The 17863-nt window shown below is 52.0% G+C and overlaps 1 protein-coding gene across 2 annotated transcripts in view; it reads right to left on the reverse strand.

The window, feature by feature from the left end:
• SLC24A3 (solute carrier family 24 member 3) overlaps positions 1 to 17863 on the reverse strand; it is a 428781-nt gene that overhangs the window by 44998 nt on the left and 365920 nt on the right. For both annotated transcript variants that reach the window (XM_074347814.1, XM_074347815.1), the window contains exons 7-8: positions 12851 to 12925; positions 3303 to 3328 (exon numbers count right to left, since the gene is read on the reverse strand). In XM_074347814.1, the coding sequence (XP_074203915.1) occupies positions 3303 to 3328; positions 12851 to 12925 (101 nt within the window). The remainder of the gene's footprint in view (positions 1 to 3302; positions 3329 to 12850; positions 12926 to 17863) is intronic.

Consider the following 17863-nt stretch of genomic DNA (forward strand, 5'->3'; position numbering starts at 1 on the left):
CACCACGCAGGTGGACGGTGTCCAGGTCGTGTCCCCAGACTCTCCTTTCTCTCCCAGAGTCACGACTTGCTTGAAGAAACAACAAAGGCATCAATCTGGGGCCTTTCGTTCTCTCGTCAGGCCTCCAGACACTCCAAGAACACAGTCTAAATGCCTTCCCGCAACGCTGTGGGCTCGTGGCCTCGCTGCCTCGCTGCGCAGGCTGCACACACACCCTGCACGTGGACCTCTGACGCTTTCTAGCTTAGATGTCTTTCGGGATAACTGTCTAACAGAAAAGCACCCAACTGCCTCGTCCTGCTAACAGAACCCCACTATGTTGAGGCAGTAAATGGGGACCCTCGATCTCAAGGAGGGTGGGCCCGCCTCTACGATGAATAATTAGCCTAAAGTTGTAATTCTGTTTCCCCGGGCCACTTATTGATCAAGGCAGACACAGGTGTGACCAAAGAGATATAAAGTGGAAAGGTGTTAAGTGAAACCCCATAGCCCCTTCTTTTTCCTTCTTGCCTTCAATCCAAAGTTGATGGCTGGAACCACAGCAGCCATCTTGGGACCGTTAGGGAAAGGCCAGGAGAAATGCAGATGTATCGTACCACCCACATCTGGGGTACTTGTTAGGCAAGAAAAATAAACCACTATTTCTTTAAGCCTTTGTGGCTGGGTTTCTATTACCTGCTACCAAAAATCTTCCAACCACCACTTCTTGGCTGAGTGTGACTTGCTGTGGAATGACGCTGCAGGAATGGGAGTGGAATCTAAACCATGCATGATGGGGATACTTTGTCCTGGTGTGTTTGTATTTGACAAGACTCCTTTCCTCCTAGACTGCACTCTAGTGTCAGAATAAACACAACCGAAATTAGTTTCCTTTGAGGATTTGGGGTGAGTTGGTTACCTGCCTTGAAATTGCTAGAACATACTGGAATGTTCCACAACAAGAAACGGAATTTACTGGTTCAGGTACTATTGAAATGCTGAAATGTGCTTTAATTGCACCAGTTGAGGAATCTGCCTTGGAAGAGAGAAACGAGAGAGACCAGCTCTTAGACACACCCTTTCACCCAAACAAATACTTGTGGTTGGCTGGGTAGGGAAGTAAGAGATGTGGAGAAGAAAAAAGTATCTTTAAGTTCAGTATATTTCACATTCAGATGAGGAGCTGAAATCTCTGCAGGTCCCAGAGCAGCTACGGACCACGGGGCGGACTTTAACTTCTCAGCCTCGCTCACGTGAAGAGTGTTCGCCAGCTGCACATCCACGCGTAACAGTAATGACGTGACAGCCCAGTGGCCTCAGAGTGACATTCCAGTGCCACGAAACCTGCCCCTGAGTTCTTCCCGCAGCTACATCTGCGCACGAGTTATGATTCCAGCCTACCCCAGGCTGGCACAGAAGCTGCTCGGGAATCTGCAGCTCATGCACCTGTGGTCCTCCCACCTGCTCCCTCAGTGGGAGCCAGGGTGCTCAGGCAGAGGGTATGATGACCTCAGAATCCGGCCTTGACTTGCCACAGGCTTGGGGTTTAGCCCAGGACCCCAGGTTCTAAGGTCCTAACATCCCTGGAGGGCCAGCCTTTGGAAAGAAGAGGAAACAGACTCTCCTGTCTTGCTCTATCCCATCTGAAATGCCCAAGAAGACATCTTGAGGGTAAGGACTGCTGTAGGCTTGTCCACGCATCCCCCCGCCGTGGTTTCCACGAGCAAAGCCCGGGAGGCGTGGAGAGAGGGCGCCCTCTAAGACCGGCAGACGGGACACCACCCGTGCACATCCTTTCTTAAGGTTTTCTGCACAAAAGCAGCAGAAACATTTCCGAGGGTGACTGTGATCATAACTTGTTTGTCTTTCGGGCAGCGATGTTAGCAGAGAGCAGTGACCCTGAGCCACAAGTCAGCACCTCCTGTTTGCCAAGGCAGGGTGGAGCTTGCACTAACCGAGCCGTTGGTCTGAGCGGGACCATGTCTGCAGCTTTTCCTGTGCTGCACTTCAGCCCCAAGGACGGGGGAGATGTCACCCCTGCAGTTGGCGGCCACGTGCAGGTGGGTTCTGTGAGGAGGTTCTCCCTGACCTCTGGCCTCTGACCTCTGACCTGAGGTGCTTCCAGGCGTCTTGCTCCCTTTCAGCCTGTTGATCACGGTTATTCGGAGAAGACTCCCTTCTTATGGGTCAATATTTTTTATGGGTATATATATATATATATACCCATACACAATATACACAATATAGATACTGTGTCTTTTAAAATTTTTTTTTCTGATGGAGGGACTGGGGATTGAACCCAGGACCTCCTGCATGCTAAGCACGCGCTCTACCACTGAGCTGTACCCTCCTCACCCCTGAGACTGTCTTAAAAAGAAGTCCTCCCAGATGTCTCCTCCTCGCCCTCTTGGACAGACGAGAGAGGGGGCAAAAGTATCTTAACACCCTGGATAGTGTGTAACATTCATGGTCAACGCAATGTGCTCCCCGCTGCACCATCTGAAAATCACAGATTCTGAAAATCACAGAGGTGTCGCTCCAACAAAGCTAGTGCTCATTCTGCTGAAAATGAAGACCAGCGGGCTCTGTCCTTTTTCTGTCTCATCCTTGGCATTATATAAAACCATGAAAGTTGTCTACCGACAGCGCCGCAAATACCTATTTCTGAGAAGTTATTTCACATAATCTTACCCCCACAGATCAAATATTGGAAAAACATAACGAACATGCTCAGCAAACCCCATTTCTAGTTCCATTTCAAACATATTTGACTTGCTCAGAACCCATCTCAGAAAAGGGGATTGGGACATTGACCCCAAAGCAAATATTCCTATATATTTAATCTGAGCAAAATTTAAAAAAAATCTATCACAAAATCACTGATTTGTCAGAGCTCTAAGACCTTGAACGTCAGGCAGAATTTTACTGCGTTAAAGGTCACTGACGTGCCTCCACCTCTGGTTCCTGAGACAGACATGGTATTCGGAAAATGCTGATGGGATTTGGACAACTGGAAAATATTTGCCAAGTGTTAACCATGGCCTAGCCAATGGCTGGTGCAGAAAGACACAGCTACGTCGCACCGCCTGACCTGGGTGACAAAGCCCGAGAGAGAGGAGGACCCCAGCAGGAAGCCCAGCAGCCCAGCCAAGGGGGAAGGTCTCCACTCCGTGCAAGCTGAGTTAATTTCTTTGCTGAGATGGCCAGAAGGTTCCGAGCCACCCTGACGCCCCCACCTCTTTCCTAAACCCTGACCCTGGTCTTGCATCCACTGTCTCTACAATACAGCGAGGGGAAACCGGGAGGGAAAAGGAGGGACTTACCAGGAAACTTGTTCATCATAAATGAACTGTGAAAAAAATCAAAAGGAGAGAAGATTAGATACACACATGCACACACACGCTTTACAAATGCGCGTTATCCGCCCTTGCTGCTGGCTGGGGGGAACTGGGGCTGGGCTGGGCTGGAGGACGCAGCACCAGTGGGCACGAGACGAGAGCATCACGCCATCCCGTCCCTCCTGTGTTTTCTCTCCAAGGGTGGAGTGAGCGGGAAGCCCCTCCAGCCTGGCTCAGTACGGCCAGATGCGCTGCAGGACTTCAGCTCTGCAAGGGGATGGATGCAGGAGCTGCTGGGTGCTCCCAAACACTCGCCCCTTCTGGGCCACCTGTAAGTGTCTGCACATCTCTGCGTGTCGTACGGCACCTTCACACTTTTATGGAGGCACTCGGACTTCCGTGGACTCCATCTTTTTCTTTTGGTCAACCTGTTCTTTTGTTTCCTTAAAAGAATTTATTTTTTAAAGAAAATTTCGCATCACGACCAGAAGTGGAGAATCAGCACCACTTGGCAACAGCGGAGAGAGAAGAAACACTCAATGCGGTAACAACAGTGAAAACCCTGGCGGGACACTGTTGGTGCCGGTGTCCTCAGCCACAGGCCTGCCGTTTTGTGAGAGGGGATTAGCGAGGATCGGAAGCCGTGGAAGGCACGCAAGTGCCAGACAGAGACCTCCCCCAATCGGTTAGGATCACACAGCAGGACTGGATTTATTTAAGCCCTCGTCCATAACGCATCTAAAATCACTCCTCATTTTGGGGGAAAAAGTGGTAGAATCCTAGCCCTTTGATTTATACAGGGAGTGGAGCCACAGAGAACAGGAGGAATTTTCCTGGCGTTGCTCCATCTGCTGCAGAGTTGGTCCTAGAACCCAGCCCTGGCTCTTAATTTCACGTTTTTCCGTGACACCCTTATGTGCCCAGATGGCACGATGCTGACACAAGACGAACGCCCTCAAACTTCATCCAAGCAGATTCACAGTTCTTCCTTTGCACACTCACAGGACACCACTGATTTGCATGCCATCACCTCTGAGTGTCTTTCCAGCAGGGGCAGTGGCCCTCAGGATATTCCAGGGCAGAACCCTCTGGGCGTAGAGGGTGTCGACCACACGGAGATGGTAAACTCGGCTGACAACTTGGCATTGCTTCAGCAACCAGCGATTATAACCACCGCCAGTTGTGGGAGACACAGAGAAAACCTCAAAGACCAGCAGGTACGGCTCAGAAGGCACATAAAAGGAACCCCCTCCAATCATCCCAGAGAAGCACAGAGAAGGATGGGGAGAAACGGGCCACCCTCATCTGTAACCCGCTCTTCCCAACAAGATGCTGAAAAAGACAGCGGCTTCATTAGTTTGTCGTTCTGTTACGTGTCATTGTCGGATCCAGCAGGCCGACATTTGGATGAGAATGTCAAAGCAGAGCGGGAAGAGAAACAAAGAAGCAAGGTGAGCCCCCCAGGCTCCCAGCTGGACGGCATGGAGTCCATTCCCCAAGGAGGCCCTTACTCAGTCACCTTTAATCACTGGCTTTCAAAAAATCCAAGAAATCAGGGAACAGAACAAATGATTTAAGCTGGAAAATGCTTTCTATTAATTGAACTTAATCCAGTATCGGTCCTGGGCAGCCAGCTGGAACAATCAATTTGTAGCCACTTAAGAGCACAAGATACTGGTGAAGAGTTTATTAGGGGACCAACCTAATTTCCGTCTACGGGGAAGGCAGCCGATACTCTGTAAGGTGAAAGCAGCCTTGAGGAAGCCTTATTCTGTGCCATCTAGTTGACAGGTGGGGGCGGAGATCCGTATGTCTCAGCTATTGATTTTTGTCTCAATAATTGAATCAGTGGGGAAAAAAATCAGAATGGGCTTAATTGTGCAAAAGATTCCAAAGTGAGGACAGAATTTACAGGGAACACAATAAATCAGAAATAGTGGGGCACGCCTGGACGAGACTGGACTAGACACACGATTAAGGACAGAGCCTGGAGCCTGACGTCAAGGTGATGGCTGTGGCCCGGGGTGTTGGAAGTGGGGGTGTGGTTCAGGGAGGCAGTCGGGGAGCGAGAAATGCAGGCATCTATGCAAGTACCAGCGAACGGGCGATGGGGAACCTCCGAACCTCAGGGGCAGTGACGCCGGCCACTGAGCACCCGGAGCCCCGACGCCTCGGCGACCTCGTGGCCCAGGAGCGATCGCGGTCTGGGTTGTACCCCACTACTCCAAGAGGGTTGGCTGGGAATGCGAGGCGTCAAAAAAAGAACAATCAAATGGATAAAAGGGCTAGAGATCAGGCCTTTAAGAAAACCTAAGCGGAAAGAGGCGTGTTGGTGGAGAGAAAGGCGGCGGAGGGTGAGCTATGCCCTCCCTCCGGTGTCTGGTGGAGCCTGGAGGAGGCCGACCAGCGGACGGACACAACTCAGCACTGAAACGGGGGAGGGGGCCCTGCCCACAGTGTTCCTTCCGGAGAGCACGTCACCGGACCATCCCGACGGGGCCTGGGGCCGCCGTGTCTGCCAAGGTCGGCGCAGGCAAAGGTCGCTCTGGATGAACCACGTGTGGGTCAGAGAGCAGCCCCCACCAGCGTGTGCAGCAGACGGCTCACGGGGTGTCGCTGATGGCTGCAGGGAGCGGACTTCTTATTCCTTACACATTTTATTTTATTTAGTTCTCTTAAGACAAGTGCTTCATGTCCCTCTGTATTCCCACGCTCTTTCTGGGAGTAAAAGAAGACATCTTCCGCCACCCACGAGGGCGGGGTGACTGGGGCAGAAGAAAATCATTCGCGCACCTGAAGCAAGAAACCGCGCCCCCAGTTCCAGCCGGCCCCACTAGGTGGCGCTCGCGTCCCAGCCCCGCGCCAGGCGGCGCTGCCCAGGCAGGCAGGTCAGGGAGGTCGACAGGAAGTCGGACCAGGTCCCCTTCGTAGCTCCGTTAAATCTCCTGGAAGGAGGGCAAGCACCTCAAGACAGACAGCCTCCCGCGGACGCCTGCAGCCAGCCCACGGCTGTCACGGGGCGAGATGGCGGCCTGGAGGCGGCGCCTGCCCGTCGTCTTGAGATGGGGTCGGGTGGGTCCCTCCTCTTACTCCAACACACAGTCCCCAGTCCAGGGACCTGCCTAGCCGCCTTCTGAGCTGACCCACCCTTTTCCCAGGAGGGATTTTGAAAACAAGCCTTGGGAAAGCAGCTCTCTGTGCTCTGCTGGCTGTTTGGGGCCAGGCCCACAATCGCTCCAGGACACTGTCGGGGCTGGCTGGCACTGGTATCTGGACCCCCATTTGCTGCACACGCTGGTCGGGGGAGGGGGCTGCTCTCTGACCCACACGTGGTTCATCCAGAGCGACCTTTGCCTTCGCCCTAAGCTTTCCACCTGTTCTGCAGATGTGCTAAATGGGAACACACAGGCGTGAATCTGAAAAAACACTCTCTTCCTCCAGGCCTGGGAGAACCGGTTGGGTACCATGGAAACCAGCTTTGCAGTGCTGGAGTCTGCTCCAGAATTCTTCCGAGAGGGACAGGCAGGTGAATCCCTGGATGGCAGAGCATCCCAGGGGCCTGCCCGGGCAGCGGCCCACTCACGATGGAGCAGCAGGGGGACGACAGGCAGGGATCACCCAGGTGAGGGGGCAGGAGGGGAGAGGCTGGGCTGGCAGGCCCTGGGTTGGCTGACCAGGAGTGCAGTGCGGCCGCCTTGCGGAAGCGAAGACCTTGTAACCTGGACCGTGATCACTGGCACTGTTGGCATTCTGAGCAGTGAAAGTAACAGTAAAAAAGCACATCTTCTCCCCTTTGCTGGGAAGGGATGCAGCCCCTTAGACACTTCTCACCCCAGAGTGTGGAGATGCCCTCAGGAGATGTGCCCACATGGAGGCCTGACTTCCTTAGCTTTGGGGACCGAGGGTGCAGGGTGGTCTAGCTGAGGCCACGGCAATCCCCTTTGAGGAATCAGACGGAATACACTGGAAAACGGCTGTCAGGCACAGATATGGTTTCCCTGTGAAGAGTACACAGGAACTCCGGCATTAGGATTCCTGCTGGGCCCATCTGGCGGTGGCGGGGCTGCAGGAGGGTAGCGGTCGAGAGGATCTGGAGGCCGGGCCTGAGCAGAGCTGGGCATCCGCCAGACACAGGCAGGGCAGGCCACAGGAGGAGGGAAGCGGCCAGAGGACGGAGTTAGGATGCAGGAGACGACGGTTTTCAACCAATGGCCACGTTCGCTGAGCAGTGCAGAAACACAGACGTGTAACTGAAATGTCCAAGCTGCTGCCCTCGGGAAAGGGGAGGCTCCTCTGAGCATCCCCCAGTCCGGCCAACCACCTCCCGGGTCCGGGAGCAAACACACGATGCCCCGGGCTCCTTCCCTCTCCCGGCACCACTGATGGAAGTCCTTCCTCCTCTCAGTGGCAGGGATTTCCGAGCAGGTGACCCTTCGTACGCCCACAGGTGGTTTGTTTAAGGAACTTGAACATCCTTGCCTGTGAGAATCTTCCAGCTGCTGGAGTCATTCCCACTTGGCCGCTTGGCCGGGGGAGCTGAGATGTAATTATGATCGTCAGGGCCTTGGGATCACTAAACTGGAGAGAGAGGAGGGGGTCTGATAGGAGAGGGCTGTGGAGCCGGGGTGGGGGTAGGGGGCTGAAGGACAGTCATCAGCATGAGCCGAAGACGTTTTCCTCTCACAGAAAGGGCGAGAGAAGATTTTTGCATCATTTAAGATTAGTCATCTTAATGAAAGGACTCCAGGAGTGGGGAGGCAGACGCTCAGTCTAAGGACGTAAAGTGCGTGCTCCAGACGCCCCCGTGGTGTTGGATTGCGTGGTGGGTGAGGTAAAATCAGACTGCACGAGGCAGACTGTGTTGGAGGGAAAATCCGAATTCTTTGCAGGGGTGATGTGACTGTACATCATATGCACCCGCTCTGGTAAACCTGAGGTATCATAGCTCCCTCACCTTGGGCAAATCCCTGAATTCCTGCAGCCTCGGTTTTGCCACCTGTAAAATGGGACTCACGTAACTGCTAGCTTGCAGAGTTGTAGTTTTTCCCCTCTTTTTTTAAAATTTATTTTTTATGTTTTGATTGGAGTAGAGTTGATTTACAGTGTCGTGCTGGTTTCTGGTGCACAGCACAGTGATTCAGTTATATATGCACATGTTCCTTTTCCTATTCTTTTTCATAATAGGCTATTGCAAGATACTGAATATAGTTCCCCGTGCAGTTTTTTCATCCACAGACTCAGCAGGGCACTCAGTCCCACGGGAAGCAGGCGGCCTATGCTTGTTGGAGCCAGCACGTGCCTGGGAGGAAGCAGGTTTTGTTTTGCTGGAAGGATCTGCTCTCCACAGCTGTGCTATCCAAGGTGGTAGGCACGAGCTGTCCAAGATGGCTACGTACAACTGAATTAATTAAAAACTCAGTTCCTCGGTCTCACTGGCAGCATTTCAGGAGCTCCACAGCTCCCGTGCCCTGGGGCTGCAGGACTGAACAGTGCTGCTCGGGCCGCCTCTGGGTGGCCGGGTCGGCTGACTTGTGCCTCCTTGTCCGCATGGAGTCCCCTTCAGAGTGGGGGACCACAGGGAGCAGAGGGGGCGTCACCTCAGATGAGCCCTGATGCCTGCCAGCACCCAGGTTGCCCGGAGGGGCCCCCAGCTGGTGCCTTCTCCAGGTGGCCAGCACTCCCCAGACTGGGTCCGTGATCCCTCTGAGTGACCTGGAACCTGCCTCAGAAGCCTGTCCACTCCCCCTGGAAGTTTCCCTTCTCTTGATGCTCATAATCCCCGATCTCAAAGCAGAGCTGAAGGGTAAAAATAAAGTATTCCTTTTAGGGCAGCTGTGAGATTGACGATATAATGAATCATTTGCGATTATGTAAATTACAGTAACATTTCCATAACAGAGACAGTCTGGGCCTGCCGGAATTTGGAGAGAGAAGAAGGTGGGGAGGCCTGAGCTGCCCATCCTCATCCTCAGCCGGGGGTGGGTGGTCTGTAAGGCTCGCAGACTATCCACAGGTAGGGGCTCACAGGACATGCTCCGAAGAGCCCAGAGTGCTAGCGGGACCTAAACGGTGACACCTATCTTGCAGAGGGAGACCCACATCATGGGGGAGCCTCCTGGGCCATGTCCAGCTTCTCTGGGCTTGATGCTTCGCTGTAGAGAATGTCACCAGGGGTAAAGGGGGGACACTTGACGGGGAGGCGAAAAGGCACCAAACATGCTGTATGTTTTTGAAACCACGACTGCTTTAGACAAGAGCACATTCTTATTTTCTTCTGCTCCCTCCTTAAAAAACAACAACAAACAAACTAGAAAACAGCAGAGAGCAAAGGTTAGGTGGATTCCTGATGTGACGTGACATGAACTGAGTCCCTTGTCTCTAAGTTAGCTGTTTGAAGCTCTGTTGGTTTCAGAATGTGCGCGCTGGCCCGACTCCTGTGGTTTGGCTTCTTGGCCTGTCCCTCTGCATCAGCTGTTTTGGAATCTGGGTAGTAATGACCCTCTGAGCACTCCCCTGGCCCAGCGGCCCTTCAGCATCCCGGGAGAAGTCATCTTCCCTGCTCTTTGGATCCCCAGCCCTCACAGATTGTCCTCAGGGCTCCTCTGCGTGGGTCTGAAGGGCCTCTCGCTGGGATGTACATGGAAGTGGCATCTGGTCCCACTCAGTCCAGATGTGCCCTCCAGGTGAATGAGTGCTTCATTCCATCACCTTGGGGGACCTGCAAGTCCATCTTCTGAACATTTCAGAACCATACAAAAGGGGAGAGGGTGAAAAAAAAAACCCTAACAGTTAAAATAAATTACTGGAATGGTTGGTAATTATCTGTGGGTAGAAGGAGAGCTTTTAAATACAGGACTTTCCAGCGCCCATTGCCGGGTCTGATGGAGAAGCTTCGTGTTATGGAAGGAAAACCTGAAGAAAAGTGCTTCTGTTACCATAGAAACAGAAAGAGGAGACTAGGAAACCTTGACAGAAAGATTCAGCATGTGGAGCGGCGGCCTGGGGCTGGCGCTGGGGCAGATTTGGGGAAACCGAGAAACCCCTGTGCTAAGTGCTGCTCCTCTGGACACAAGGCTGCTTTGCTCCTCGCACGGTTTTTAAGTCTCAGGTGGAGAGGACCCCAAGAACTAACAGCTGTCAGGAATCCAGACAACCAAGCCACCACCATGCTCCACCTTGGCCATTCCCAAAGTTTACCCTGGAGACGATCGTTGCCACGCAGCAGACGAACATCATGTCCAACCATATTTGAGATTGTGTTTCTCCAAGTGCGGTGGGTGCCGCTGGCATCAGACTCACAGAGGAAGATCTTGGTTAAGGTGAAGTTTCCTGGGTCCAACCACCGAACCTACTGAATTAAAATCTCTGGGTTGTGTGTTTCCAGTAAGCATGCTGGGCGTTTCCAGGGCATGCTGAATTTGGAGGAACTTCTGTTAAAGTAAAAAGGATCAAGACTAAACCCTGAGGTCTCAGATTTTATCTTTTCCATTACTTCCTAACAGTGGAGAAATGTAATTTTTCTCAAGATCCTAAAACTCGAGCCCTGACGCCGGGTCTGTAAAGACTCAGTCCAACTTCTAGGTCACAGCAGAGAATCACTTGCTTTTACACTCTGTTGCTGTCGGAGCCGCTGGCGTCCCATGTGCAGCTGGCTCAGCTCTGATTCATCCACAGCAGACAGGTTGCTCTGCCCAAAATCCCTGCGCGGGTGAGCATCACCCACAGCCAGAGGAAGCAAAATCGCTTTACTACTTCACACGTCATTAGCAGCATCACACTTGTTCTATCTCAAACACGTCCAGATAAATTTGACAGAAGACAGGCTATTTCACACACAGTCCAGGAAGCGGCTATGTGAAAACAGAGGGAAGCCGACGCTGGCAGTTCTGCCACTGGGCGTGGATGTCGCTGAGTTTACGCTCCTGGGGAGGTCTTGGACTGCGCTGTTCTGTCTCATCACCTCGCCTCTAGCAGGGTGGGCGTGTCTTTGGATTTCAGCAAAGTGCAGAGCGCTGTTCAGTTACTCCACCCCCTAAGATGTCTCTTGAAAAAAGTAACTTCCAAGAATCATCCTAAAATACCCCGAAGGCAGAAGAGCAGAGCGCACGTGATGTGCGTGGGCTTGGACGTCACAGGACAAAGCTCCTGCAGAGTTTGCTTTAGCAGTCTGGGCTGGGTGAATGCAGGCTTCTAGATTTGGGGTGATCACACCTTTTCCACAGGTACAAGAACACAGAGTTCATGTGTGTCCCTAAGTCTGCTGATCGGGAGTTCAACAGGCACACAAGCGTCTTCATTCCAGTATGATCATTGGAGCCCTTCTGTTCCTGGGGGCTGGTCTTGACCCTCCAGGTCATCAGTTGCCCCTGGAATGAGGAGGCTGTGGCTGTAAACCTAACTGACTGCAGACCTGCTGTTGACTGAAGGGCGCATTTGATTCCTTGGGGAAAGCCTAGTGTTAAACATCACTTTTGGTTCATCTGTATAGAGAGTTACAATTAAATAATCTACAGGCAGTGCTTTGTGCACAGTCGGCCCTTCAGTGGATCTTATTTCTGTTCTGTAGGTAAGAAAACTGAAGCCTGTAGAGACTGATTCCCCCAAGGCCATTAGGGCCGGTCAGGGGGGAGGGGGCCAGAGGAGGAGTCAGAGCTGCTGACACCCACGTCTGTGTCCTTCTGACTTGCTGTCCTCCTTCTCCTGGACGGCTCCCCTTGCCGAGCTGAGGGGTTTGGGTTTGTCCCCACAGGCGACATGGAGCCACTGGGCATTTAAACCAAAGACGGGCATTTGCAAGTTTTCTTTGTAGAGACACCACTGGGGTGGCTCTGAGGACCGACCGGGGGAGGAGAAGTGGGTGGGCGGCTGGGAGGTTACTTGTTGCAACATTAACCTACAATGAGCTTGGTCAGTTCAGGCCAGAGAGGCCTGAAACCTCAAGCAAAATGGGCTACGGTGGGGGGGACGCTGGGGAGGTTTTTCCAAAGTGAAAACTCACAGGACAATTAAGCTGAGTGGGTGCAGTGGGAGTTGCGGGGAAGGTCAGTTTAACACACCCCCGGGTAGGGTGGGAATGGGAGTGTAGAGACGCGTTGGGTTTGGGACATGAAGGTGTCTGGTAGAAAGCTGCTTACCCACCACGGGCCTCAGGGATGCCACTGCAGGAATGCGGTGAGGGTGACGATGGCACTGGGCACTGCGGGACGGCCAGGGAGGGCGGGGAGGGAATTCCCCACCCAGGGACACTGATGCCGAAGGGGGTTACTGAGGAGCCCGCGAGGAGAGGGAGGGGCGGGCTGGGGCTCACAGAAGAACAGCAGGGCAGGCTCGTGGAGCCCGGTGACCAGAGCCAGCCCCGGCTCAGAGCGCAGAGCACCAGGCTTGGGTCCTGGGTGATCAAAGCAGCCGGAAGAAAGAACAGCCGCCTCCACGCACCTGCTCCGCCTGGAGGAGCCGCGCGCAACCCTGAGTGGGGGAGGGTGACTGGGAGGGAAAAGGCCTGGATCCTGGCGAGGTGCCCGCCACACACTTACCACGATAAGCGCGACCACGGATAGCGTGTAGTAAATCGAATCCCGCAGCAGGCACCAGGAGGAAAGAGCCACAACCTGGGAAGAGGGGAGAGAAGGTGAGAAAAGGGGCAGCCTGGCAAAGGAGGCTCCCAGACACACAGCCTAGTGTTCCTCTCCATCCTGGACCCAGACCTCTGCCGGCTGACAGGGCTTTACTGAAGGTCTTTAGGGCTAATAGTCCAGAGCCCCTGAAAATCAGATGCCGCGATGGAACTGAATCTGCAGTGGCTTCACTGGGGTGACGCCCAGGAGAGAGGACAGGGAGGGATCTGGGGAAGGTGGGAGGGCTGCCCAGCCAGGACTGGGGTCTGACCCCTGGAGGACAGGGAAGGCTGGGTGGACGGACAGACCAAGGCAGGTCCTGCAAGGCCGAGTCAAAGTCCCGCGTCTCCCAGGAACCTCAGCTCAGCATCCCTAACGCCAAGGGGACGGGAGGAGCCATCTCACCCTGTGTCCTTGTCAGCACTCCACCCAGAGCCGGGCAGCTGCCGCCCTTCAGAAGGGGCGCGGACAGCTGACCTGCTAAACCCATCCCCGGCCCTCTTCTCTCATCTCTGCTAAATGCCTGGCCCTGTGTACACTTGACCCCTGGCTTAATCAGAATTTTTAAAATCTTGTTTTGCATATTGATCTAGAGAAAATGTTATCTTAGCAGCGGGCAGATGTCCCTGTAAGACGTGGTGGCTCTGCTGAGACCAGTGGACACGCTGCTGGAGGCTAAGCGCCTTGATCCACTGTGTGCAGACTTCCTGCGGGAGAAGGAGGCCCCTGGGGCACGGAGGAGGGGAGGGGCCGGGCTGGCGCTGTGGGAGGGGAGGGGCGTGGGGGCGGCGCGGGGCGGGGCGCCAACGCCGGGTCAAGATCTCTGTTCTGGAGGAAGAGCCCTTTCTCCTCAAGTCCTTCAGTCTCTTTTGGCGGGAAACCCCGTGTTCTTCCTGTGCTTTGTGAGTGGGTCCGCTCTGGCAGACCCGCAGAAAGCAGCAGTGCCACGCGGGGGGCGCTTCCTGGGCGGGCAGGCACATCCCCCTCCCGCCTCCTGAGAAAAGCGCCAGCCCCGCCACGGCCACAGGCCACGGACGTCTAGCTGCCTTTGCCCTCGGCCTCGGAAGCGGAGAAGGACGCTGCAAATGTCAGCTCTCAGCCGGGCTGGCGACAGCCACACGCTGCACGCAAGACAACAGGGAAACAGAGTCCAGGCAAAGGCAAAGGTGCCCCTCCCCCCGCCTGTCTGAAGGGAAAGATCGGGCAGAGCCGAACACAGAGGGCTTTCTGGATTCAGCGAGCAGAAGAGCCGCGACTTAAGCACAACCGTCAGTGAACAAGGAGGTCGGCCTCTCCCCACTCACGCCTTCTTCCGCTGCTGTGGGGGCACCGAGGTATTTTCCTTATTAGGTTTCGTATTTGCAGATCTGGGTTGCAGATGACGGGGTTGTCCAGAAAAGGACTCGTGCCTCAAGACTCACATCAGGACTATAAGGCGCCCTCTACCCTTTATCAGGCTCCTCTTGCTCTGCCTGCTCTTAGAACGGGTGACCATCGCTCACCGCCTACGGAACAGGATGAAGTGGACCAGACTGCTCATTTTCCTTCAGGTCATAAAAGGCTGTGACTAAAATTTATTAGAATTAGGCAAGTGGACTTAGAGCATGTGACAAATATCAATTCTGAATTTTCTTAAAGAATCGTTTGGGCTTTTAGTTAAAGATGGCAGACTGAACACATCCCAGTATCTTTGCTCTTTCTTGTTACACTGTAACAAGGTAACAGTGAAGGGATATTTATTTTAACAAGACATAAACCTGCGAGGAAAAAATAATAGAAGAGCTGACCAGAGCAACAAGATTTTGGAGGCTGGGAACCAGAAGAAGAGATGGTCATTCGGCTGGCAGCGAGCCAAGCTCTAGATGTGGCGGGAAAGGTGGGCCTGAATGCTGGATGACGGAGAGACTGTTTAAGAATTTAACCCCAAACTTCCTCCCTCACTTCAAGCAGATCAGTCACTGCACATCCTGCACCCTAACGGAAATAGGAGACCTGGCATTTACAGAGCAGAAGTTCCAGAAAACAGAGGAGAGGAAATAAATCAAATAAATAATTAGAGACAAATTCCCAGACATGTGCATTTTCTGGCACAGTGGACAAAGTGATGTATACCAAGGCATATCATAATGAATTTTCAGAATACTGGGCCAAAAATTGGTCCCAGAAACTGCCAGAGAGAGAAAAGCTGGGTTATATGCAAATAGTCAACACCAGAGTGACATTTTATTTCTCAACAAAAGCACTGAAAACTAGAAGACAATGGAGGAATGAACGCCTTTGAAATAAGAAAGGAAAATGATTTCAACCTGGAATTCAACACCCAGCCACATTGTTCATTTAAAGTGAGAGAAGAATAAAAATAAAAGTTTAACTTTCTTAAAAAATTTACTTTCTGGGTACCCTTTTTCAAAAAGCTCCTTGAGGATGTGCTCCACCAAAACCAGGGAGGAAACCACCTGTTACACAGAATTATGTCACAATCAGTCATCACACCAAACAGTAAAAATCTGTGTAATAAGTGGAGATTTCCAGAATGGTGGTGAAGGAGGATTCTAGAAAGGTGGTGAAAGGAGATTCCAAAATGAAACTTTTGCAGGTCAGAAGACTCAGAAGAAATGATGCCAAAGGGACAAAAACTGATCGAATATCTGGTAATTCTGAACCCACGGAAAGGAGACTGGAAATCTCTGGGAATAGAACATAGAAACCTAAGCAAATGAACAGCAACAACAAAAAAGACAGTTAGAAGCCACGGGGACAACAGAGTTGTGCAGGAAAGGAAGGTGAGTCATTACGTACTCACGGCTCAGCTGTACGCAGTGGTCATCCAGTCATGATAAACGGAGCACAGACTACTGCCTAACCACACTGATGGTGTGGTTACTCGGGGAGGACGGAGGGGTGGGTAGTAGGGGTGGGTAGGGTTGAAAGACACCTTAACCCTCCTCTTCCATACTGTGAAGCCACGGATAATACTCGACACCGAAAAATCAAGTAGCAGTGTGTAACTTGGAGACACTGAGCATGTAACAGCCAAGCCAGTGGAAAGCAACTGCCTCTGATGGGCAGGAAACTGGTGCTGGGGCCCGGAGGGTGGCCGCCTTTCCTAACAAGCCCTCCGGGACTGGCTGCTTCCAAAAGCTCTGTGCATACATCTGCGATAAAAATAAAAACTAAAATAAAAACAAAAAAGTATAACCCAAGTTACGCACTTAGATTTACAGCTGCACGACACAGACCTCACCCTTGGCGTAGATGTCAAATCTGCGTGGATAACGATATATTTTACCTCTTTATAAGTAGAATAGTTTTCAATGTATGGACTGTCCCCCAATTTCAGCTCCAGATTCAGAGCCTACACTTACCAAAACCAATTTTTTTCTAGAGAAGCAATGAATCGGAGGACAAGTAAGAAGGTGCCAAATCAGAGAATAATTTTTCTCCATGCTCTAGAGGGAAAGTGAAGGCATACTTGATTCTGCGTAACCACAGTGAACGCTGTGACCGCGACCTCGTCTTCACCTCTGTCTTACCCTTCCGTGCCCACCACTCATCACAACAGCAAATCAGTATCTCATGTTTCCTGTACATAAGAAGATCTGGAAGGGTTGTCTCACTCAGTCAGTTCAGTAAGGTGGGCACTGTCACCCCCACTGGCCAGCAATCTGGGCTTGGCCAAGTTTGAAGTCTCGACCAAGATCGTACAACTAGCCGTGGGGTGGGGGCTGGGCTCTGAACCCAGGAAGTCTGCGTCTCACGGCCCTGGCCCCGCACGCAGTGCTACAGGGCAGGCAGGGTGGCAGGAGTGAAAGCAGACCCCCGTCTGTGAAGCCTCCCGTGGAGACTTTCTTCCCTCCATGACTTTAAGCCATCAGGCAGGCATGGAGATACGGCAGCCAGAGGACAGAAGAGGTGGAGGCAAGAGATCAGAAAGCAGCAACCACAGCTCAGTTTCAAAAATATGCTGCTTTAATAGCTGCACCCCAGTGTTCAAAGAAGCGCTGCTTACAGCAGCCAAGACATGGAAACAGCCTAAATGTCCATCGACAGATGACTGGAGAAAGAAGGCGTGGTACGTACATATACAATGGAACACTACTCAGCCATAAAAGGAATGAAATAATGCCATTTGCAGCAACATGGATGGACCTGGAGATTGTCATTCTAAGTGAAGTAAGTCAGACAGAGAAAGAAAAATACCATATGATATCACTTATCTGTGGAATCTGGAAAAAGTGACACAAATGAACTTATTTATAAAACAGAAACACTTACAGACAGAAAACAAGCTTATGGTTACCAGGGAGGAAAGGCCAAAAGAAAAAAAAAAAAGACACTTCTCCAAAAACAAAAAAATACCCTCTTCTTTATTCCAAGGTTGAGGGGTGGGGAGGGATAAACTGGGAGTTTGGGATTTGCAGATACACACTACTATATATAAAATAAACAACAAGGTCCTACTGTAGAGCACAGGGAACTATATTCAGTACCTTGGAAAAGCCGATCATGGAAAAGACTATGAAAAGGAATATACATATATGTACACATACACACACACACACACACAAACGGAAACATGACGCTGTACACCAGAAATTAACACAACATTGTAAGCTGACTATACTTCAACTAACAAAAGCCCCCAAATCAAAAATGCACTGCTTTAAAGGGACTCAGGGCAAAGCAAGCAAAGCAGAAAGGAGTGACCACAGTGACCTTGGATGTAGATTTGGATGTGGATATGGTGTGGACAAATTCCAGGAGGGAGAGAGTCAGTTAAATAACTGAAAACTACTGTATTTAGCTGGTTTAGTTTAAAAAAACAAACACCAACACAGCACATTGTTTGGTGATTGAAAGTTTCACTTTGCCCCAGACGCGGATACACACTCTGACGCTGGGGTCTCAGCCAGTGCCTCTGCTTCTTGGTGA

This window comes from Camelus bactrianus, chromosome 19, assembly GCF_048773025.1.
Source record: "Camelus bactrianus isolate YW-2024 breed Bactrian camel chromosome 19, ASM4877302v1, whole genome shotgun sequence".
NCBI lineage: Eukaryota > Metazoa > Chordata > Mammalia > Artiodactyla > Camelidae > Camelus > Camelus bactrianus.